The 23,965-nt window shown below is 40.2% G+C and overlaps 2 protein-coding genes across 2 annotated transcripts; both read left to right on the forward strand.

Moving 5' to 3' along the window:
- The first annotated feature begins 8,556 nt into the window (after positions 1-8,556).
- On the forward strand, positions 8,557-12,902 carry blvrb (biliverdin reductase B). The gene is made up of 5 exons (XM_066703945.1): positions 8,557-8,742; positions 10,715-10,876; positions 11,194-11,283; positions 11,818-11,949; positions 12,296-12,902. The coding sequence occupies exons 1-5, from the start codon at positions 8,658-8,660 to the stop codon at positions 12,448-12,450; spliced, it is 624 nt and encodes a 207-aa protein (XP_066560042.1). The 5' UTR covers positions 8,557-8,657; the 3' UTR covers positions 12,451-12,902.
- A 3,255-nt stretch (positions 12,903-16,157) lies between these two features.
- Positions 16,158-23,200, forward strand: sertad3 (SERTA domain containing 3). Its single transcript, XM_066703946.1, has 2 exons — positions 16,158-16,353; positions 19,031-23,200. The coding sequence occupies exon 2, from the start codon at positions 19,039-19,041 to the stop codon at positions 19,915-19,917; it is 879 nt and encodes a 292-aa protein (XP_066560043.1). The 5' UTR covers positions 16,158-16,353; positions 19,031-19,038; the 3' UTR covers positions 19,918-23,200.
- Positions 23,201-23,965: the final 765 nt, after the last annotated feature.

A 23,965-nucleotide genomic window follows, 5' to 3' on the forward strand; every position in this document is an offset into this window, starting at 1 on the left:
GCTCTTTACAAAACATGATTTGGAATATCTAGTCAAGCTTAACTTTAAATAAAAACGTATGCATTTCTTAAACAAAGATCATCCCTCCATGTTATCCAGTCATTTAAAAGGAGATGGATTACAGTGCTATATCGATGGAAACTTGGACGCGGTGAACATGACAAGACTGACACCTTTTCAGCACCATGGACAGCTCAGTGATGTCACCACACGCCAGCACGGCGCTGACGCTGATCGACTCGGTCACTTAGCTTGAATTTAAGCATCTGTCCGCACCATCGTCAGATGCGTCGTGCACATGTCGCTTCGAAACACTCCTCATCTGTCTGTAAGGGCTGCTCTTCAACTGTGTGCTTAACATGGGGTTTGCGTTTTACCGGAAGACCCAAAAGCGTGTCACGTTTCTGCAGACAGCAGTGTGATGCTGATTTTGTGAGGTTTGACAATGAAGTGTATATTCCTTTCAACAAGAAAACGACATGAGTGTAAAAACAAATCAAAAATCCTGGCAGATGGGGGTCCTCAGTCAAAGCGTGAAATTGCCTGTAGATATAACCTAGACAGACTCCAATCCCCACACGCAAACATAAATGCGTGATGACATAGGCAGTGAAGAGTTGAAAAAATATATACACAAACCGATTTTTTTATACAATCGCACACACTAACAAACACGTATATACATGGAAAAACACAACACAATGTCAGAGGGGGTGGGGGTGAGTATAAGTGTCATTGCCGTTTCTTTAACCTTAAAGCGACAGATGTTTCCGGAAACGTGGGCCTGTGTGGCCCCTACTTCCAAACCCCTGCGTGAAGTTAATGAGCCCCCACTGCCATTCCCTCCATCTCCCGAGCCCGCACCTCCTTCCCTCCTACAAACCCATGAGCACTGAGTGATGTATGCTACATTACTATCAGTCATAGTTCCTGAAATCAAAGCATATAGGGTATATGCGGTTAACTGCCGAGGTAAAGCGTACCGAAATACCAAATATAGTATATTGTTTTACTACTAACAAAACATATATAACTTACTAGGTAAGTTGAGTATCCACGTTATGAATTGGTCAGTATTTTCTAGGTGTGATTTTCTTACTAAACAGTCTTAACAGTGCAGTATATTACATCTCAGGACAAAGGCACGTTGAACGACTGAGATGCAGGGGGTGGGGGTTTAAGATGAGTACAGCGACACTACTAAACAGATGTGTATATCATCTCATTTACGTTGAGTATACCAATGTATACGAATACGTAAAGCTGTGCTATATAATAAAGGCGTGAGGCAGGATTTCCAGCAATCTATAACACGACCAGCAATTGTAGTGTAAATAAATGGCTTAGGTTATCAAACCTGCAAATATCTTTACTTCGGGATTTTGAGAGAGATATCACCTTAGTAACGTTCTATATTTTACATGAAAATTGTTATTTCAGCATTATTGTTATTGCATTTAATATACTTATTACGTTTTATTTAACGTGTTATGACAGGCCATTTTTTAGACTCGAACCCCTCGTTTAATGAAGGTATTTCATTGTATCGTCCTTAATAAACGTCCATACCAACAATCATGTATGATGTATACACACTGTCGGAGGCAGGCAATACCGCTAATGACAGAAAAGAAAATTAAAAAGCAGCACTGAAACGACTGCAGTAGTACAAAACAGGCCGGTAACTGCATTCTCCACGCAAACATACACCCAGGGCATCGCTCCACCATGCAGCCTCAACGCGATTCGTAAAGAAATGCTCAGATTTAGACATACTTTAAATGATCTTACCTTATAACCCCCCCACCCCAAGTCCTCTGTTGGGTCTTCACAGGTCGTTGGATTTAAAAAAAAAAAAAAAGAAAAGAAAAAAAACTGTCCCACACCCACGAGGTGTACTGATTTAGAGTCAATATCACACACTGAGCCTCCCGCCGCTGCGTTTCTTCGGTAGCATCCTGAGTCCGGTTCGCCCAGTCACACTCACTACCAAACGGGGGGGGAAACAATACAAACAGATCAGAAATAAAAAATAGGGGGAGAAATGCACGGACTACACCAAGCCGAGGCGACTGACGTGAAACGGTGGTCGTTTAACGCATGACACAATTCCCAGATGGTGTACTCAAATGTCCTGTCCAAAGACTACGCGCTCGACAATGCATCAGTGCGGAGCATCCCACCTCAGAGACAGAGGAGACAGACACTTTTATTTCTGCTCCAAGCGGTACCCCATGCACAGGGGAAAATGCATGCACACACAAGCTCACGGCGGAACAACACTAAATTATGTGGATTGGAGGGACACAACGCCTTTATATCTTCATCGATATATGTATAAACAGTGGATGCAATATGTTGTTTGGGTAATTGTTGAAGTAGCAGACCGTCTTGGCGCAGACGAAGCCCCCTTTCCCTTTACACGGGAAAGATGATCATTAGAGCAAGACGAAAATTTAACCTGAAACCGCTATACCTTGTACAATGAGAAACTGAATCGTATATCCCTAGCTGCTATACCTCCTTTGGCGGCAGAATTGAATTAAAGTACAGTGACTGGGCATCCAGCGTTTTACCGTTCACCGGTACGAGCTGCTGGCAGGCGTACAGCGCCTGATATACAACATAGCCTAACAATGAAATAAGCTAAAAGCCAAGTCATTTCCACCTTCCCCCCACCGCTGCCGACGGTATAAGAAACCCCCGTCTATCAACACGCCTGCTAAGGCTAATTTATTCCAGTGTACCGGTGTTTAAATAGAACAAGGGAATTGGGATACAGCAAAGGCGTCCAATAGTCGTCCCTGTGGAATAGCTGTAGGATAGGTTTTTTTTTTTCGTCTCTATTAATTAACTTATTTTCTTATCTGAGCACAAAGTGGAATTCACTGAAAACAGCGTCTCATTACCAGCAGTCATGTGGCTCATAAAAAAGACCAACCATAACCACCATTGCTATTTAAACAGTAATCGTGTGATTTGGGTTTTGGGTTTGATGGAAGGATTTCTTGTCTCATCTTTCTTGTTGGACTGCCCCCACCAATGCCTTTATATGGCCACTTGTTTATCTAATTATATCAAGGTATTCTACATTATTTCCCCCCCTGCTATTAATATGGACTCAATTCCCTATTCTGGATAAAGACACCATCAGAAGCTTAGAACAAAGACATCCTAAATAATATTAAGTTAACCAAAGGTTCAAGATCGCTTTGAAGTCACCTCGTATATATAGCTCAAATTCTATTTCTACAACCGCGCAGGTATATTAATATACATTTAAATACATATGTGTGTGTTATTGTAAGCAGGTTATACAGGACAAAACAAAATCAAGTTAAGTTAAAACCGCTCGACGTATGACTACCCAAAACATACACTGCAGTTTTCATTCAAAAGTTAATATTATCAAGACATATATAAGTTTCATAACTTAATTCTTCCCAAAGATAATAAAAAAAAGTTATAAGGGATTTTTTTTTAACAAATTCGTTTTTTATCTAAAGATATTTCCTTGAAATTCAATTTCTTCTAATACGACAAAGTTTGTATTTATCATTTCACTGCCGTTAAAGTAGTTGCAGAATAACGTAAGCGTAATTACATTACATTAACAATATGGCAAAACTGGGCGATTACCCATAAGACTGCGAATTCGACTGCAGCAACAGTCAAGAACAAGAGCACTGCTGTTTTAGGCTACCACTCCGCCACTATACGGCAGTAAAGAGAAATAAAACTCTACTAGAAATGACTCCGGGAAAAAGTACGGAAGTAAGTGCTGCGTAAATGGCTATTTAGCTATTTATACCAAGTGTAGTATACTAGTTTACCCATGTACAGTGGGGGAAAAAAGTATTTGATCCCCTGCTGATTTTGTACGTTCGCCCACTGACAAAGAAATGATCAGTCTATAATTTTAATGGTAGGTGTATTTGAACAGTGAGAGACAGAATAACAACAAAAAAATCCAGAAAAACGCATTTCAAAAAAGTTATAAATTGATTTGCATGTTAATGAGGGAAATACGTATTTGATCCCCTATCAATCAGCAAGATTTCTGGCTCCCAGGTGTCTTTTATACAGGTAACGAGCTAAGATTAGGAGCACTCTCTTAAAGGGAGTGCTCCTAATCTCAGCTCGTTACCTGTATAAAAGACACCTGTCCACAGAAGCAATCAATCAATCAGATTCCAAACTCTCCACCATGGCCAAGACCAAAGAGCTGTCCAAGGATGTCAGGGACAAGATTGTAGACCTACACAAGGCTGGAATGGGCTACAAGACCATCGCCAAGCAGCTTGGTGAGAAGGTGACAACAGTTGGTGCGATTATTCGCAAATGGAAGAAACACAAAATAACTGTCAGCCTCCCTCGGTCTGGGGCTCCATGCAAGATCTCACCTCGTGGAGTTTCAATGATCATGAGAACGGTGAGGAATCAGCCCAGAACTACACGGGAGGATCTTGTTAATGATCTCAAGGCAGCTGGGACCATAGTCACCAAGAAAATGATTGGTAACACACTATGCCGTGAAGGACTGAAATCCTGCAGCGCCCGCAAGGTCCCTCTGCTCAAGAAAGCACATGTACAGGCCCGTCTGAAGTTTGCCAATGAACATCTGAATGATTCAGAGGAGAACTGGGTGAAAGTGTTGTGGTCAGATGAGACCAAAATCGAGCTCTTTGGCATCAACTCAACTCGCCGTGTTTGGAGGAGGAGGAATGACCCCAAGAACACCATCCCCACCGTCAAACATGGAGGTGGAAACATTATGCTTTGGGGGTGTTTTTCTGCTAAGGGGACAGGACAACTGCACCGCATCAAAGGGACGATGGACGGGGCCATGTACCGTCAAATCTTGGATGAGAACCTCCTTCCCTCAGCCAAGGCATTGAAAATGGGTCGTGGATGGGTATTCCAGCATGACAATGACCCAAAACACACAGCCAAGGCAACATAGGAGTGGCTCAAGAAGAAGCACATTAAGGTCCTGGAGTGGCCTAGCCAGTCTCCAGACCTTAATCCCATAGAAAATCTGTGGAGGGAGCTGAAGGTTCGAGTTGCCAAACGTCAGACAAAATCCCTCCTGAGATGTGTGCAAACCTGGTGGCTGTGGCTACAAGAAACGTCTGACCTCTGTGTTAATGCCAACAAGGGTTTTGCCACCAAGTACTAAGTCGAAGGGGTCAAATACTTATTTCCCTCATTACATGCAAATCAATTGATAAGTTTTTTGAAATGCGTTTTTCTGGATTTTTTTGTTGTTATTCTGTCTCTCACTGTTAAAATACACCTACCATTAAAATTATAGACTGATCATTTCTTTGTCAGTGGGCAAACGTACAAAATCAGCAGGGGATCAAATACTTTTTTCCCTCACTGTATATGACTATTCATACCAAACGCTTCAAAATATAAATTTCAGTGCATTTTATTCACTTTTTGGGATGGAGACCAGAATTAACTGAATCCAGAGAAAGGTCAAGCAAACAGAAAAAGAGGGAAACACAACCCTAATTTCTCAACAGAGAACACCTCCTTTGGTTTTCTCCTCATCAGTTCTATCACGTTCCAATAATCCACTAAACAAAAGGGATCGTTCCTCAGATCATATATATACATCGATCAGCCATAACATTATGACCACCTGCCTAATATTGTGTAGGTCCCACTTTTGCCACCAAAACAGCCCTGACCCGTTGAGGCATGGACTCCACTAGACCTCTGAAGGTGTGCTGTGGTATCTGACACCAAGACGTTAGCAGCAGATCCTTTAAGTCCTCTAAGTTGCAAGGTGGGGCCTCCATGGATCGGACTTGTTTGTCCAGCACATCCCACAGATGCTCGATTGGATTGAGATCTGGGGAATTTGGAGGCCAAGTCAACACCTTGAACTCGTGATTCATCAGACCAGGCCACCTTCTTCCATTGCTCCGTGGTCCAGTTCTGATGCTCAAGTGCCCATTGTAGGTGCTTTCAGCAGTGGACAGGGGTCAGCATGGGCTCCCTGACTGGTCTGCGGCTACGCAGCCCCATACGTAACAAACTGTGATGCACTGTGTGTTCTGACACCTTTCTATCAGAACCAGCATTATCTTTTTCAGCAATTTGAGCTACAGTAGCTCGTCTGTTGGATCGGACCACACGAGCCAGCCTTCACTCACCACGTGCATCAATGAGCCTTGGCCGCCCATGACCCTGTTGCCGGTTCACCGCTTTTCCTTCCTTGGACCACTTTTGATAGGTACTGACCACTGCAGACCGGGAACACCCCACAAGAGCTGCAGTTTTGGAGATGCTCTGACCCAGTCGTCTAGCCATCACAATTTGGCCCTTGTCAAAGTCGCTCAGATCCTTACGCTTGCCCATTTTTCCTGCTTCTAACACATCAACTTTGAGGACAAAATGTTCACTTGCTGCCTAATATCCCACCCACTGGTCATAATGTTATGGCTGATCAGCATATATATTAATTTAGCTGATTCCGATAGTCCTCGTTCAAAAATATGTTTCAATTTGCTTAACTAATCCCTTCAGCACAACACATGTTTCCATCGAATTAGAACAACAAAGCAGATGACCACAAATGGGACCCTTCTAGAAACTCACTTTCCTATTGGGTAATTAATTCATATCCTTGTTAACTGAAGATTGCAGGTATTGCTTGAGGAGAATGTGAGAAATAGATGGCTCTCGGGACAGATTGTTATATTTTGGGCAGGGAATGATGTTCTAGAATATGGTTAGTGTGTTTGGAGTGATTAAAGGTAAGGTAAAATTATTTGTTGGTTTAGTAACTTGCTGAAGCTCTGGATTATGCTTGAACAGTTAGTATCTTAGGATCTCAAGTAAACAAAGTTGCACTTTGATGTTAGCATTGGGGTAGAACTTGTCTTTTTGGATTATTAATGGTCTTTTGTTGTAGCTGGTAAGGGCTAATTTCTGAATTTCTCTATAGTGGTGTATTCACCACCAATAAATGCCCCTATGCTGCTGTGGTTCACATGACTACTATACTGAAGAAAAATATAAATGCTACATGTAATGTGTTGGTCCCATGTTTCAGTAACTGAAACAAAAGATCCTAGAAAACATCCATATGCACAAAAAGCTTTTCTCTCAAATTGTACACATTTTACATCCCTGTTTGTGAGCATTTCTCCTTTGCCAAGATAATCCATCCACCTGTCAGGTGTGGCATATCAAGAAACTGATTAAACAGCATGATTATTACACAGGTGCACCTTGTGCTGGGGACAAAAAAAGGCCACTCTAAAATGTGCAGTTTTGTCACACAACACAATGCCAGTCTCAAGTTTTGAGGGAGCGTGCAATTGGCCTGCTGACTGCAGGAATGTCCACCAGGGCTGTTGTCATGCCATGCTGACTGTTCATTTCTCTACAATAAGCCGCCTCTAAGTTGATTTTAGATAATTTAGCAGTATATCCAACTGGTCTCACAACCGCAGACCGCATGTAACCACGCCAGCCCAGGACCTCCACATCCAGCTTCTCCATCTGCGGGATCATCTGAGACCAGCCACCAGGACAGCTGATGAATCTGGGTTTGGACAACAGAAGAATTTCTGCTCAAACTGTCAAACCATCTTGGGGAAGCTCGTCCTCAGCAGGGTCTTGACCGGACTGCAACTCGGGTGGACATTCCTGCAATCAGCAGGCCAACAGCACACTCCCTAAAAACTTGAGACTTGGAATCCATAGATTTGGGCCTTGTTAATTTTTAAATTGACTGATTTTCCTTATGAACCAACTTAAATCTTTGAAATTGTTGTTTGATTTTGTTCAGTGTACATAGCTGCTGGCTGCCTACCCTACTTTGAGCCATTTCCCTTTCTACCACAGGGGGGTGCACTGCAGTCAGTTTGAAGCCATTCTTCAAGGACCTTAAACTTCACCTGCTTGTCCTCTTCAGGGTTGCCAGATTGGGGGGAAATTGAAGCCATGGGTGGAAAATGGGTGGAAATATTGCATGGGGGGAAACATGGGGGGGGAAAGGATATGAAACAGGGGGCAAAAGTAAAAAACGGGGGATTATTTTCCTCATTGTAAACTGCCCTCAGTGCTCTCATTAAGAGTTCACTTCACCAGTGCCCCCAACCCAGTCCCCTCCCCAGAGATGACTTCACCTTCTCCGAAAGGTGGGGGAAAGTTTCTGATTTAGGGGATTTGTAGGACAAGGTTGGGGGGAAATCTAAGAAGAGGACCTGGCAAAAGCCATGTTGCCCCTTTTTGTAATATGCTTTTATTCCCAGAGATTTATTTTATTTTTGTGTGTGGGGGTCTGAGGATTTTCTCTCCTAAACGGTGAAGAAGGAAAATGCATGACCAGAAAATATGTTGTAATAAGAATAAATAATAAATAAATAAATAAATAAATAAATAAATAAGCATATAAAAATATTTAAAGAAAGTGTAGAAAGACGCTGCAGTTTCAGTTTAAGCCTTAAGTATTCAGTGCTGGATCTGAGCCCTGGGAGGGGTTTGTCACGGAAGTGAGCTCTTTTCTCGCAAGGGGGCGTACCTTTCATAACTGCTAACTTACACAATTTCACTTTGCAGTCCGATTTCTCCTCACCTTGTCTAGACCTTCCCACGTTTGCAGCGCATATTATAGGCACTTGGTCAGTCCTCTCATGGCTGGCACCGTAAAGAATGTGGCCATTTTTGGCGCTACGGGAATGACGGGTTTAGCAACTCTTCCACAAGCCGTCGCCGCAGGTATGGATTAAAATATATTACAATGAGAAAAGGACACTTACGGAGGGTGGTGAGGGAATTGCATGATGTGTGTTAGACATTATGAACTGCAGTGGACGCTTCTGCCAAAGTAAGACATTGCGAAAAGTTGAACGTTAAAGTAAATAATTAATTTAAATATATTGTGGTGTTCATGAACTGGGTAGATCATTTTCCAAGTATCTGGGGCTTATCGTTGACAACTTCATAGAAATCTTACTTGTTCTGTTTCGCCGACACTTTTTAATGTTGATGCTTCTGAAAAATTGATAATTTTATGCTATAACCCTCTATTATTTATAACCCTCAATAAACCAATCTAATCTATGCTAATATTTCTTCACTGCTTCTCCACATTTCTAGAAGTAGATAGACCTCGAATACCATGGGATAAAAAAACAAAAAAACAAAAAAACCTTTAAAGTGGACTTGAATTGCAATTTTTTGGGCTGCTGTTTTGCAGACCCAAATTAGCACTAGTCATGACTTATCTCATGTTATTTCACTCTTACACTAGTGGTAATCGACGTCTGTGAAACCAGCCAATTGTCAATTATGTAACTTAAGTTACATTTAATAGGTAAGGCGATGTTTTCGCGTTGGGAGGTCACACTCGTGCTTATTGACGCAAAACTAATACAATACTCAAGCCTGGGTGAAATGCTATTGCTTATGGGTTTGTTTGAACTGCGGTAAGTGTTAACACCACTTTATCATCAGAGACGCCCATAAACAGCACGTCTCATGTTAGGGTTAGTTGGCTCCCAAAATCACTCAAAATGTGTCGAGTCATGCACATAAGTCAGGTGTAAAGTTCTGCCTAGTCACTCTTGCCTTTACTGTACTGCCCAGGGAAAGATAAGTGTTGGGTGTTTGTTTTACATTCACTTATCCCTTAGAAACAGACGAGTTGGGTTCCCTTCAGATTGCTATTTTTTTTTCTCTCTCTCTCTCTCTTTCTTCCCTCCTGCTGGAACCATCTTAGCCATTTTCAAGAAACAGAACTTTCAACCAATAATAATGCCATCTTAATTTTACTATCTGTATTGCTGTATGGAGTCCCCAGATGTACTAAATAAGCCCTGCCTGGAAGGTATGCCAGCTGGGCTTTCATAAGCAAATCATGAAACTTTATTCTAATGCTTGGAGCAGAACAAAGCTGTTCAAAGTTGGAGAAGCAATACAGTTACCACTTTAACGGCTCTTATGTGCATATAGAAACACAACACTACTACTTACTTACATACTGTGTATAGAAACAGCTGGAATATATATTGGATCTTATGAGGATAATAGTTGGAGAAAAATATATTGTACAAAATTAGGTTGTTTTATTTTACCACTAATTATCACAACACCAAAGGCATTGATCTGGTTTTACCAGATTGATCTAAGTTTACCATGAACACTTGGTATACTCAGTGTACTTAAGTGACCCCTAACTGCAAAGTTTTAGTCTAAATGCAGAAGTCACTGTCTTGGCCATGAATACTTTGCCAGACTGTTTTCAGTAGAATTGTACTGCACTTGCACTTTTTTAACCCGCTTCACCGCTTGAGTGGAAACAGAAACTCTACTGCATGTGCCAACTCAGAGTAGCTGCTTAGTAACGTCCGTGGCAACTGTTTCTTATCAGGGTAGGCATGGTCATTCGTCTGGAGGATTGATAAGGAAAATTATGTAAATGGCTCCAGCTAAAGGTCCTTTGGAGTGAATTAAAACCTATGAGAACGTTAATGAGCAAAGCTGACAAACGATGTTATAGGTGTTGTTTCAATGCACCATGCTTATAAACGTATCCACTCAATGTTCCCCATCAGTTGTGATTCACCGCAGTGCAGGATTATATGGAGTGGATTGAGATACAGCCAAGGAATTCCAGATCTTTGCCCACAGCAGTGTGCAATCTTAATGCGATGTGCTGAATGCATGCACTGTGCCCCTGTGTCTCTAGGGTACAATGTGACAGTGTTGGTTCGAGATGCTGTCAGGCTCCCCGCAGACCACAAGGCCTCCAGAGTGGTGGTAGGGGACGTTTTGAACAAGGAGGATGTGAAGAAAACCATGGAGGGCCAGGATGCAGCCATCATTATCCTGGGAACCAGAAGTGACCTGGGTGAGGGAGACCACAGGGGAGAAAATGCAGATTAAAAAATAGAATGATATGATGATATTATAATACTAGTCAGTTTCTAATAAACTGATCAGTAAGTCGTTAGAATGTTCTTTTAGTTTTATGGAACACCAATCCATATGTAACAATACCTGCATATAAAACAATTCACACTATCTTTTTATTTTAATCAGAGAGTGCACTGATGAAAAGTTCCCACCAGAGGATGCCAAAGTATCACAAATTCAAGGTTGTAAACATAATTTGTTTTGTTGGTTTGCATGTTATTGATGTGTGTCTGATTATTATTTGATATCCAGGCCCTACCACCATGATGTCTGAAGGAAGCAGGAACATTCTGGATGTCATGAAGGCTCGTGGAATTAGAAAGGTTGTTGCTTGCATGTCAGGTATGACTGTCAACCTTCTGTGAGCTTCACAAAATGGCTTAAGTTTAATCTCCTTACTAAGAAACAGAATAAGCTCAGTATCAGAAATCTAAGCAATTAAGTAAAAACATTAAAATTTGAAGTGTAGTTTACATTTTACAATTAGTGTGTGTGTATATATATAATATTTTACAATTTATATGGGTCTGTAAACATATACTTTTAAAAGGTGTGTGTGTGAATATAATGATGCACACAGAGAACTTTAAAAGTGAGAATTTTCCAAAAGCAGATGGGGAAAACAATAGTTATAAAGTGCTTTCAAAGCTAAATGAATGGCTTCCAATATTGTTTTGATTCAAGACATACTGTCTGTCACAAAATTGGCAGCCTGGAGAGAAGTATTAAGTGATTCAATTTAATCAGCTAATCTGACCAATAAAGAAATCGGGAGCTGGACTGGAACAAAAGCCAGAAGATAGTGCTGTCTTAATTGAATAAAGTTTGATACCCCTAATCTAGGGCCCTTTAAACTCTGTTCTTCCCACTTCCCAGCCTTCCTCCTGTGGGATCGTGCCAAGGTGCCCCCTCGCCTGGTGCCCGTCACGGAGGATCATGACCGTATGTACACTGTGCTGAAGGAATCTGGGCTGGACTATGTTGCAGTCATGCCGCCACACATCGCCGGTAGGGTTCATTTGTGAGCTATTCTGTAACCCTTCGAGAAACATTGCAGGTTCTGCCCTTGGAGGGTCCCATCTACAATAAAAGTCCCATTCTGAAAACCAGATTATAATGACAATCTTAGCACTTGTATTTTATGACACATTACGCATAATACTTGGAGATAATGTACAAGATCGAGAAGGTTGATTTTCCTTTTTGTTCATCTGTGCAGTCTATGGCAGGGTTGGGGATGGGGGCTTTGTGTGGTCGGAAGAGGTGAACCGTAGCATTTCAAAATCGCCAAACTGCTGGTATGGAAAGCCAAAGTCAGAGGTTCAAAACAATATTTGTATTTGTTATTATGTAGATGACCATCCCTTAACGGAGAACTACACAGTGACCGAGAACATGCTGAAGGGGCGAGTCATCTCCAAATACGATCTGGGCCACTTCTTTGTCAAGTGTCTCTCCACCACTGAATGGGACAGGAAAACTGTGGGTGTCTGTGGGGAATACAGTTAACCACAGCAGGTCCAGAGGGGGTGGTGGGGCAGGAGTTTGAAATTGCAGATAAATGGCACAGATCGCAGTAGCCGAACCATTGTAACCAAGGCCTGGATTACATCCCATACATGACATCAGTCCATCAGCTTGTTTGTTTCTTTGCAACGGGGGAAACCCCTTCTTACTTCAAAGCTTCTTGTTTAATCACTTGTTATTCTGCTACCATTTGTATGTGTTTTTCCCCCTCTCATTAAGATTTCTTCTTTTAGGTTGTCCCTCTAGTTTAACAAAACTTTTCTTGAATGTCTTTAGTGCCTTTGTGTGTTGTGCCTTGACTTTCTGCCTAAAATGTTTTGATTGATCAAGGTCTGCTACCTATTAATGAACATGCCTTAACTACTGATAATCCAGAACTGCTTAAAGCATTTTATACAAGTCTTTCTTCTAATAAAACATCGTTAACCTGTGGACTACTGGAATCCTTTTGTGTTTTTACTTCCCAAATGTATATCTGGTTTGATCTTTCCTTTCTACTTTAGAAGTACTGTTGAGATCCTGGCAACTAATGCAGGTTTTATTTAAGTCATGCACAATTTTTTATTGTATTGCACAGTTGATCACTATAGGTATTGATTTACCTTGTTACCAGTACATGCTGTGCATACAGAATACATAACGTATCCAAAAGACTCATTCCTGCAAGGTACGGAGTGCTTTTTCTCAATATTTTTGATATTTATTGAATATTTAGATAAGACTCAAGTGGTAGTGAGGTGAAAAAAAAAATCATATTACTATATTCATCTAATCCTCTCCTAAACTCGTGTCATCGTGTTACTGCAGTTGGGGCACGTCCGCTGGAAGGAACTGATGGCAGATGAGTTTGCAGAGAGATTTGTTGGTGATGCTGAGATTAGCAGACACATCTGTTCTGTCTACATATTCATAAATCAGCCATACTAAAAATACAGTACATATGACTGTGACTAGATGACTAGATGAAAAAACAAATGCAATTTAGGATTCCTGTAAAAATGTATTGTAGGCATCAATATTTGAAGAGTAATGATAAAATGTCTTGAGAAAGATTTTAAAATATTGCCCAGGTACCCATATCACTGTTTTGTGAGTGTTTGGTTTTTGTCAGACAGAAGTTGGGTATTAGTGAGAGATTATTTTTCCATCTTCCTAATAAAAATATATAATTTAACAATCCATATTTATTATTTTTAGATATGCATTTAAGTTTGAGAATACAACAACAAAAACCTGTGGACTGGGTGTGTTTTTATATATATATATATATATATATATATATATATATATATATATATATACAGTGAGGGAAAAAAGTATTTGATCCCCTGCTGATTTTGTACGTTTGCCCACTGACAAAGAAATGATCAGTCTATAATTTTAATGGTTGGTGTATTTTAACAGTGAGAGTTTCAATGATCATGAGAACGGTGAGGAATCAGCCAAGAACTACACGGGAGGATCTTGTTAATGAGGCAGCTGGGACCATAGTCACCAAGAAAACAATTGGTTACACACTATGCCGTGAAGGACTGAAATCGCCCGCAAGGCCCCCCTGTTCAAGAAAGCACATGTACAGGACTGTCTGAAGTTTGCCAACATCTGAATGATTCAGAGGAGAACTAGGTGAAAGTGTTGTGGTCAGATGAGACCAAAATCGAGCTCTTTGGCATCAACTCAACTCGCCGTGTTTGGAGGAGGAGGAATGACCCCAAGAATACCATCCCCACTGTCAAATATGGAGGTGGAAACATTATGCTTTGGGGGTGTTTTTCTGCTAAGGGGACAGGACAACTGCACCGCATCAAAGGGATGATGGACGGGGCCATGTACCGTCAAATCTTGGGTGAGAACCTCCTTCCTTCAGCCAGGGCATTGAAAATGGGTCGTGGATGGATATTCCAGCATGACAATAACCCAAAACACACAGCCAAGGCAACAAAGGAGTGGCTCAAGAAGAAGCACATTAAGGTCCTGGAGTGGCCTAGCCAGTCTCCAGACCTTAATCCCATAGAAAATCTGTGGAGGGAGCTGAAGGTTCGAGTTGCCAAACGTCAGCGTCGAAACCTTAATGACTTGGAGAGGATCTAAAAAGAGGAATGGGACAAAATCCCTCCTGAGATGTGTGCAAACCTGGTGGCCAACTACAAGAAATGTCTGACCTCTGTGATTGCCAACAAGGGTTTTGCCACCAAGTACTAAGTCGAAGGGGTCAAATACTTATTTCCCCCCTTAACATGCAAATCAATGTATAACTTTTTTGAAATGCATTTTTCTGGATTTCTTTGTTGTTATTCTGTCTCTCACTGTTAAAATACACCTACCATTAAAATTATAGACTGATCATTTCTTAGTCAATGGGCAAACATACAAAATCAGCAGGGGATCAAATACTTTTTTCCCCCACTGTATATATATATATATATATATATATATATATAATTTGTATTTATTTTTTCTGTTACTTGCACTTAATCTAGCTCAAATGTATTATTTTCAACTATGTTTGTTATGAATATACAAGCTTAGCACTTGATGCTAATAGATCTAACAGAGCCCAGAAGTGGCCCAGGTCAGGGCTGGGTCACAATTAACCAGCCATCTTGATTACAACTACAGAAACTCCTCACTTTACAACTACACAAAAAAAGTGGACTCTTACAGTGTGGTATCCAATAACCCTAACCCTGGTCCTGGGGACCCCTACCCTGCTGCTTTTTGTTCCAATCAAACTCTCAATTACTTAATTGAACACTCAATTAAATAATTTGACTTTTTAAATTGTGTTGCTGATAAAAAGCTCCTTATACAATGTTATACTTAAAAGCCCTACGGTTTAAAATAATAAAAAGGACATCATTAGTTAAATTAAGGGTTTAATTAAGTAACTGAGAGCTTGGTTGGAACAAAAGTCAGCAGGTTTGGAAACCACTGCAATAGAGGGTGATCAGCACAACCTTGTTCAATAAATAAGCAAGATATACAGCAAACAAATATTTATGCAATCAACTTTTATACATTAACACTGCAAACAACCAAACAAGAACCGTTTTAATTGGCATTGTGACGGGCTAGGTTGGATTATCACCAACAGGCAGAACTACACAGTAAATTGTAGTGTGTATACTGTGGCAAAAACACAGTAAAGTTTAATGTAGTGTACTGTGGGGAAAACATGGAAGCATATAGTGTAAAAACAGTCAAATGTGGTGGACTGTATTTTAGTTAAAACAATACTTGTTTTTAATGTTTTATTTGAAAATTATACGAATTCATTCTTCGGAGTAAAATATTTAGATAATAATAATAATAATAATAATAAAACTCACTTATTACTAAAATAATAAGTGTACTGCTGCACATACTGACGCGTTCTGGCCGAAGCCCTGTCCAGGCGTCCTGCTGTCCAGCCCCGACGCCCGGGTGCTGCGGGGCGGCATGTTGCTTTTTTCTCAGACGCTCGGCGGTACTGGCTCAATAAGCACAATCAAAGGGACCGTTTCCTTTCTCTAGCTGCTGTGGCCTGAAACCTTTCCATTTTCTCCAGAACAGGGAACGGTAACAGGGGGGACACGTTGAGGGGAGATGTAATTTAAACCGACAGTACTTCTGTCCAATGTAAACGTCAGAGGGCCCTTTAATTCCCGTGCCCAGCCAGTAGATCGCGCCCTGCTTTTTCTAGGCGGTGCCGTCCTTGTTTGTGAAACTAGCGAGAGCTGTCCTGCTCGCCGACAACACGACTGCTGCGATGGGGAGAGGGGGGACGAGAGCACACTGCGCGGCGGAGAAAAGGGCAGCCTTTTCTTCCTAACTACTAAAAAGAGAAAAAGAAACCTGCGGATGTATGAGGTCTGAAGAGTGGTTGGCTTGAAACACCAAAAACAGGTAAATCCAGTAGTATCACTGCGTTATCAGCGTTTTTATCCCTCTACTGTAAATTGTTAGCTTTTAAAGAAGGAAAAATACAGTAGTATGTCAGTTGTCTCGTTATATAAGTGCATTGCAGTGGCTTTAATGGATCGGTTCGGTTTGCAAAGACTTGCTGTCGAATGAAAACGTGCTGAAGCTGTTGGTAATTCAAGAAATTGGGAGCTTTTCCTTTCTGTTGCACGCAATCGAACCGAATTGGGTCTGGAAATGGAGTTGGCTGGAGCAGGTGTGGACAGATCCTTCTAAAACATCCAGAATCGATGTGTTAACCTAATACAGAAACTTTATATGGTGACCTAGACGTGTTATTAAGACCTTTCCGTGTAATTCCATATGTACCGAATATTAAAATCTTCCCAAAGAATTCTTAAAACTCATGTATTCGTTATTTTTGTATTTGTTTTACTCCGATGCAACCTTATACGTACATTGTTGCACACATTTCATTCACGATAAGTAAATTTAAATTACACGTACATGTATTTTAAATAAAATGTACAATGTGCAAAACTATGCTGAAATGTGTAGTTTTTTAAACGAACGTTTATTCCTGATTATTTTTCTAAATATTTGTGTATATATAATTTATATAGGCTATATATATATATATATATATATATATATATATATATAAACAATATATAATATATAGGGCCTACGTTATATTATATATTATATTACACACATCATATTATGCCGGGTTATTCTTTAGTAAGCATTACTATTCTTATGAATAAATCAAAAGATTCAGCTTTGCCGTTTCAATGCAAGTATGTTGACTTGCAGTATGTTTAACTTAAATACTATATGAAATGTAATGCATCGTGTCACACATTTAATGACAACGGAGAATCGAGATCCTATATTGTTTAGAGTGTTTATTTGCAAATTTTTTGTTTTAGTTTTGGTGACGATTATTATCACTGTTTAGTTGACCTTAGTTGGTTTTGTAAGCAGCGTTGACTTGGATCAGTGACACACTCCCTTTTGCATCGAGATGCACTCTGGGATTTTGAGTGTTTGTACAGGAATGCAGAGCAGAGCTATTATGGTCTGTGGAAATGTATATGATAGGACAATATTACTAGGGACGCGTCTTTCCCCCACTGTCGTCAATAGATTATTTAAAAGGGAATACTTTTGAAGTTATTAACGATTTTTTAAGGCTCTATTTATAGTCTAGTACATTACATCAACGCGTTTAATATTTTCAATGTACAATTACAATTAAAAAAAAGAATTACAATCCTAAAACATTATCCAAAATTTTAAAGTAGAAAGAAACAATTTTACATTTTGCATGTTACACTGGTTCTGCGTGCAAAATACTTGTAATACAGTAGGCCTATTTACAATTATTAATAGGCTACAGTATTTGAAATTAATAATAGTTATTATGTGTAAAGGAACCGTGACCCTGTGCTGCATGAAGGGTTTAAAATGGATGGATGTGCGAGCAATCGGTGTGAAGACTTGGACTTATTCGAACTCCAGTTCCCGTCATTCAAAGCAAAAGGGTGTAGCCCTGCGCATGCGCACCGCCGTGTGGGTCTGGCTTGAATAAGCAGGCGGGAATGAGGAGCGGGTTAGTAGTACAGTAGTTTGCTAAGAGGGAGCACAGTGATACAAGAGGTATGTATCTTACACTATTTGTTTCAACTTTGTTTTCCATTTACTTACGTTTAAACTAAAGTACACGATCAAAGATTTGCAAAGATACAACGGCGATTGTATGCATTAAGCGTTTTTCGTGCAGAAACCAGGTTTGGGGGGATTTGTTTGTAGAGAGGAAACGCTACTCCTTAGGATGCAATAATTACGATGAGTGCAATTTAATGTTTTGTCAATAAAATAGGTTTTATTAATTGCAGTGTATAATCTGTTCACATACCTAGATAGATTCCAATTTTACGTTAATCAACAACGAATGTTTGAGGTAATTAACCAAATGGGGAAAATGAGTGTGTTCATTTGTACAACTTCCATGTTTTGCTGTGCATCGATGGCTTTTAAAACCTCTTTATTTTGCACGATCGTAGGAGCAGAATCTCGATCCGCCCCGCTTCCATTTCCGTTTGTTTGTCGTTTTACGTTTGGCTCTTTTTAGTTTTGTTTTCCATTTTTCCTTTGGTTGGTTGGTACGGCTGCTCTATCAGTCGTCTGTAACCATGGATTGCAATGCAACAAGCATCCGTGGCATCCTTCCCCTATTCTCAGTCCGGCACGTCTCTCTGTCCCGGCTTGTGCTCCACAGCGACACCGGATATTCTAAGGCGTTGTACCCAATTGTTCCAATGAAAAGCTTTTACCGATATACTGTAATTAAGTCATGGTTGTGGAATTTATCATTTTATCACTGTATGCATCAATATGTATGCTTTTCCGTCTTTCTTGTGTTTAATTCCTTATTGGGATCCTCTGATAAATATTGCAGTTGCAAAATAAAGTGATTTGATTGCCAATTAAATATTTTTTCAATGTTTTAATAATTCCAAGCAGTTTTAACATGGTGATAAAAATATGAATTCCCCAAAAACATTACTGAATTACACAGGGCTGCTGTTGGTGGTGGCCGACATGGCCCTGCCCATATCCATGTATTTCTAATGTATGTGGTGTTTGTTTCCTAAAGGGGTGAGGATGACCGGGAAGGGGCTGAAACGCAAGCTCCTTGAGGATGGGGATCAGCCAGAGGGGGCCGGGGTACAGAAGGGCAGTAGTCTGTATGCGGCCCAGCGGCAGTCGGTGCTGAACATTTCGTTAGACAAGTTCCACCGTGGGCAGATGCTGGTGGAGCCCAGCTTGCGGAGGTCAGTTCTGATTGCCAACACCCTGCGGCAGATCCAAGAGGAGATCCGACACGAGAGCGGAGCCGGCCTACCCCCATTGACGGAGACCAGCAGCACCCTGAGCCTCCCCCCGTTGCAGATCCTAACCCCGGTAGTCTCAGAGCCCACTTTCCACCGAGACGCCCCACCGCCCCGCATGTCCTTGGAGAATCACCCCATGGGCTTTGGAGATAGCGACGATTGGATGCTTTTATCCAATGAGGAGGATTTCTCCCTGTCTTCGGCCATCTCCTCTATACTGAAGGACTTGGACATTGTCCTTGACGGGAGCTCACAGCCTGCTTCTCAGCAACGGCCACCTCTGGCCTCTATTGAGAACATGCAAGGGGACACAACATCCAAGGTGGAGGGCCTGCTTCCCAGGACAGACCGAAACACGGGCTGCCCTGAAGGCTGCAAGCCTTCCGAGTCGGTCTTCGGAAGCTTTGAGATCATGAGGTCCAGCTACCTCACTGACGTAGCCCTGGATGACCTGTTTTTGGACATAGATACATCCGTCTATGAGAGAGAGGGAGGCTCTCTAGGGGCCCGGTCCCTCACAGCAGCAGCCGGAGACGAGCTTCTCAAATATTTACCCTCTTGCGCCTCTCCCTCTCCATTCTCTGTGAACCAGAGTGTGAGGGACTTGAACGAACTCGAACACATCATGGAAATCCTTGTGGGCTCCTAAGATGCTCGGCACCCCTTTTCTTCCTGTGAAACATACTGAAAAGGTCTGCCACTAATTAACCAATTGTTAAAGTAATGAGATGGTAGTGGTGTTTCAATATACTAAAAAACAAATGTTTCCCAGACCAGATGTCTGCAGTTACTAAAGATGATATTGTAATTGCTTCTTGTGGAGCATGTCAGTGCCTCTGACTGGCATTTAGTCAGGGATTTGATGCATTTTAAGTCTCAAAATGGTTATGGGGCCTTTTGGTTCATTTTGAACCTTTCCTATATTAACTTAATTGGGGAATTTTAAAAGTGTAATTCGTTCCAGGTCTCAAGCCTTGTGTGTCTTATGGATTAAGTACTGTGAATGTAGCCTACCTTGAAATTGAATGCATAAGACATGGGAAGTTTAGATGGAAATCTAGAGTTAATTAAGTTATTTTATTAATTGAAACTAAAACTCTGGCTTGCTACAAATCCTTCAAATAGACTTTATACGCCTCTTGCCAGGGAAACATTTCATGAATGATTGTTTACTGAGGAATTGTGAAAACCTATGTATACACAGACAGTTGTCTTCTGTGAAGACCCTTTTATAAATATTTAAAGTTTTAATTTTGCTCTAAATAACCCTCAAGACCTCTTAACTTATAACGCCTTACTGTAACACACAACTGGTTTACAACATTTCATTTCAGATTCTCAGAAAGGACTTTACCGGTTTATCAGTATCTAGTACACAACTCAAAACTACCTCTGTCTAGTAGCTTCCCTAACAGGCAATTTTGCAATTTGTGATCCTAAATCATTTTCAAAATGTAGTTAATCTGGGGGGGGTCAAATGCCTTCTAATATTTGTAAGCCTCTCATCTGTACAAAGCCAAAAGTGTTATTTTGATATTTTTACCCTACCTCATTTCAAGTGTTTTATGTTTTATTTCCAGTTATGTACCATCCCCACTTCTTTTAAAAGCTTGGCTTCAGCATAGTGCAATTATTCCTGGTATGGTCGATTGGCCCAGTGTCGGCTTCTTTGCTACCTTGACTGTACCATTTATAATATTGTAGACACTGAAGCTCAGTTGTTGTGGTGACAAGAGTATTGCAAAATGCTCTTCTGTAAAATGACTAGGAAAGTATTTATTCTATTCTGCAGTGCAACCCTAGCCAAATTGGACTTGTTAGAGGGGGGGAAATGCATGAAATGCATTAGATTTTTAAGAACATTAACTTATAAGATAATGGAATATAAACCACTTCACTGTTTTCTTGAAGTTGCTTTAGCTGAAAATGGCAAACTCCTAAATCAGATTTTGCCTCTGAATTGCATTCTTAGATGCACTCCAAGCTAAACTTCAGCCTAGTAACTCAGACAAGGTAGGCCAGATAAGAGGGGGTAAAATAAAGGATGTTTGCCAAAATAGCCCAAGACTAGTATTTAATGCGTTACATAGTATATTTTCCCTACATGAAGTGTATTTTTTAAAAAACATAAAAGGCAGAGCTAATTAAAATGCAAATGGGAGGCATAATACATTAACCCCTACCAGTGACTCCAAAAAACTGTATCCAGTAGTGAATTCCACTTTAACTCATTTTGAACGGGGATATGTAGGCTAGTCCTTTGGTTCTAATCACGCTTGTACTATAAATTGACATCTTGAGACTGTAGATTCTGTATCTAACATCGTTTCTACGTGATGTAGGCAGTGCTTTATTATTACTACTACTTTTAATTATGTAATATTTAATGAAGAAAACCTGATGGTTAAAAGCCATATTTATTTGTGTACATTTTTTAAATATTTTGTAACTTTTTAAAGAAATGAATGAAAGGTGTTTTTCCTTCACTTACTGGTTTTCCAGTTATTGCTTTGTCAACATGTGATTTCCCTTTTCCTAAAGCCACAGACAATGTGTAAAAGATTATAGTATTTTTCTCTATAGGTAAACCTGACAAACTGCCACTGGGTGGTTTGGTTTCCACAAAGCTCATCTATGGAGAGAACCACACTCTATAAGTTAGACCTTTGTAATAGTTATATACTTTTTATTTTTTAAGTATCACCACTCTGGAAACTGAAAAAGTAACATGGCTATTTGTGATACTGGTGAAAATATACCACACATGAATTTAGTTATATTTACAAAGCTCATATTGCCTTCCTGCAAAATGTTGAAAATAACTTCTTACCTGTTGAGTTCAATTCAGTATAATTGGCTTTTAAGAAAAAACCCAACAAAACAATGTCTATTTGAAATTCCTTGATCCCAAAACACTGTACATCATTGTAGGAGCTCATGTGCTTGTGTAAAAGTTTCTTGACTTTGATCTCCATTTTAAATACCCGTTACCATTTGTTTCTAACCAAAATACTTTTTGTAATGCCTCTGAACAAAATGGATTTCCTCCTACCTCTACATTATTTTTCGATGATCCCTCATTAGACTGTCTAATTAAAGGCCTACGCACTCCGATTGCACTTCGTACTATAACGTTACTTGATAAGTGCAGTTTTTGCAGGGTCTGTATTAAAACGGTTTTGGAGGAGTAGCATTTCAGTTCAAAAGATGGTAGATTCCAAAGTGAACGGAGATAATCGCAAACTTTGCTCTTGTTCTCCCTATAACTTGTTTCATTCAGTGTTCATACTGTTCATGTAAGCAATAATGAAAGTACATACAGATTTATTTAATCCAACATGTCAACCACTGAATGTTTCCCATTTTCCCTCTTTTAGCCCTTTGAATGTTTTCTTTTATAGTACTAGTTTAACTTGAATGTGTTGTATGATTTTGTCATATCACCTTTGCTCCATCTGCACAAGTTTATAATCTTGATAAACTCAGTTTGTTTAAATTTCTGTGGCACACCTGTTATTAGCCATGATTAGGTTTGGAATGTGCTCTTCCAAATAGCATATTTTTGTACAGTATGCCAGGATTGACTTCAAAAGTGTACTGGGTTTTTTTTTTTGGTGAATAACTCGATGGCAGAGCATTGTGAAGAGGTGGGAAGTATAAAAGTATTTTATACACATTTCTTAATGTTATGTATATTTATTAAATGTAAAGGCATAAATTGCTTGAGACTTAACTTATTTTTTTGTGACGAGAAACCTAATTCTGTAGATAAATGTAATGCTCTGATATGATGAGAACCTTCTGCAACCTGGCAAACAAAAGATAAAACCGCAAGGTGCAATCGAATTACTCTGTCTATGCAAACACTAAACAGTGTAAAAAGAGAGAATTCACTGTTGTAATGACTTTTGTAAATAAAACCTGTAAATCTAGCGATGTGGTGTTGTATTTTGTGTGCACATGAACTAAACGAGTAATCAATTCTAAATGGTTCTATGGAAGAAGAAAAATGGTAGAGAGAACGCCATAGTTATGCATCGGTAACACTTATCTTTAAGACCGTTTGATATTCATTTCAATCTGGCAGATTTTGTTTGTCTTTGTCGCAGGATGTAAAATAACGTACCCGTGTCATGTCAGTAGAGTTGTCTATCTTAGCTCGCAGTGTCGGGGAGCGTGCCGCGGAACAGACCCTGCGCACGAGCTGCACTCATTCATCAACCGCAAGAGCAGCGAGCGTGACGTCACCGCCCGATTCAAGAAAGGGAAGGAGAGAAGACACGAGAGTGATGGCTGCAGTATCCTCTCTCTCTCTCTCTCTCTCTCTCTCTCTCAGTGACTGGCGCTTCTCACAGTATCCGCGCACACCCTCCATTCTAAATATAACGCTGGTCAGTGTCCGCGAGTAACCCCTTCGTCTTGCAGTCTATTTCTGTTAATTGTTATATCCATTTTGAATACACGTTGTTTATCTTTAAATATACGATTTATTTCATTAAATGAAGCATTGATTAATGATAAAATAACGTTACACGTACGTTGTTTGGATGTATTGTATCACAAAGAAAAGGTGTTCAAAGCAATGATCGCCAAAATCATTCCTAGACAACACGATTCGGTTGGTGAACCCGAGAGAAGTCTCCGCCCCCTTACAAAATATTAGGCTCGTATTTTCTATTTCCTCAGTATTTCTGCTT

This window comes from Amia ocellicauda, chromosome 5 (genome assembly GCF_036373705.1).
Source record: "Amia ocellicauda isolate fAmiCal2 chromosome 5, fAmiCal2.hap1, whole genome shotgun sequence".
Classification (NCBI taxonomy): Eukaryota; Metazoa; Chordata; class Actinopteri; order Amiiformes; family Amiidae; genus Amia; species Amia ocellicauda.

What these genes read in the sequence shown, in the direction of transcription:
- sertad3 (XM_066703946.1), top strand. Translation starts at nt 19,039, where the DNA reads ATGACCGGGAAGGGGCTGAAACGCAAGCTCCTTGAGGATGGGGATCAG.
- blvrb (XM_066703945.1), top strand. Translation starts at nt 8,658, where the DNA reads ATGGCTGGCACCGTAAAGAATGTGGCCATTTTTGGCGCTACGGGAATG. An exon ending in TCCACAAGCCGTCGCCGCAG is followed by an intron (nt 8,743 to 10,714) that starts GTATGGATTAAA and finishes CTGTGTCTCTAG; the next exon opens with GGTACAATGTGACAGTGTTG. An exon ending in GGTTGTTGCTTGCATGTCAG is followed by an intron (nt 11,284 to 11,817) that starts GTATGACTGTCA and finishes CCCACTTCCCAG; the next exon opens with CCTTCCTCCTGTGGGATCGT.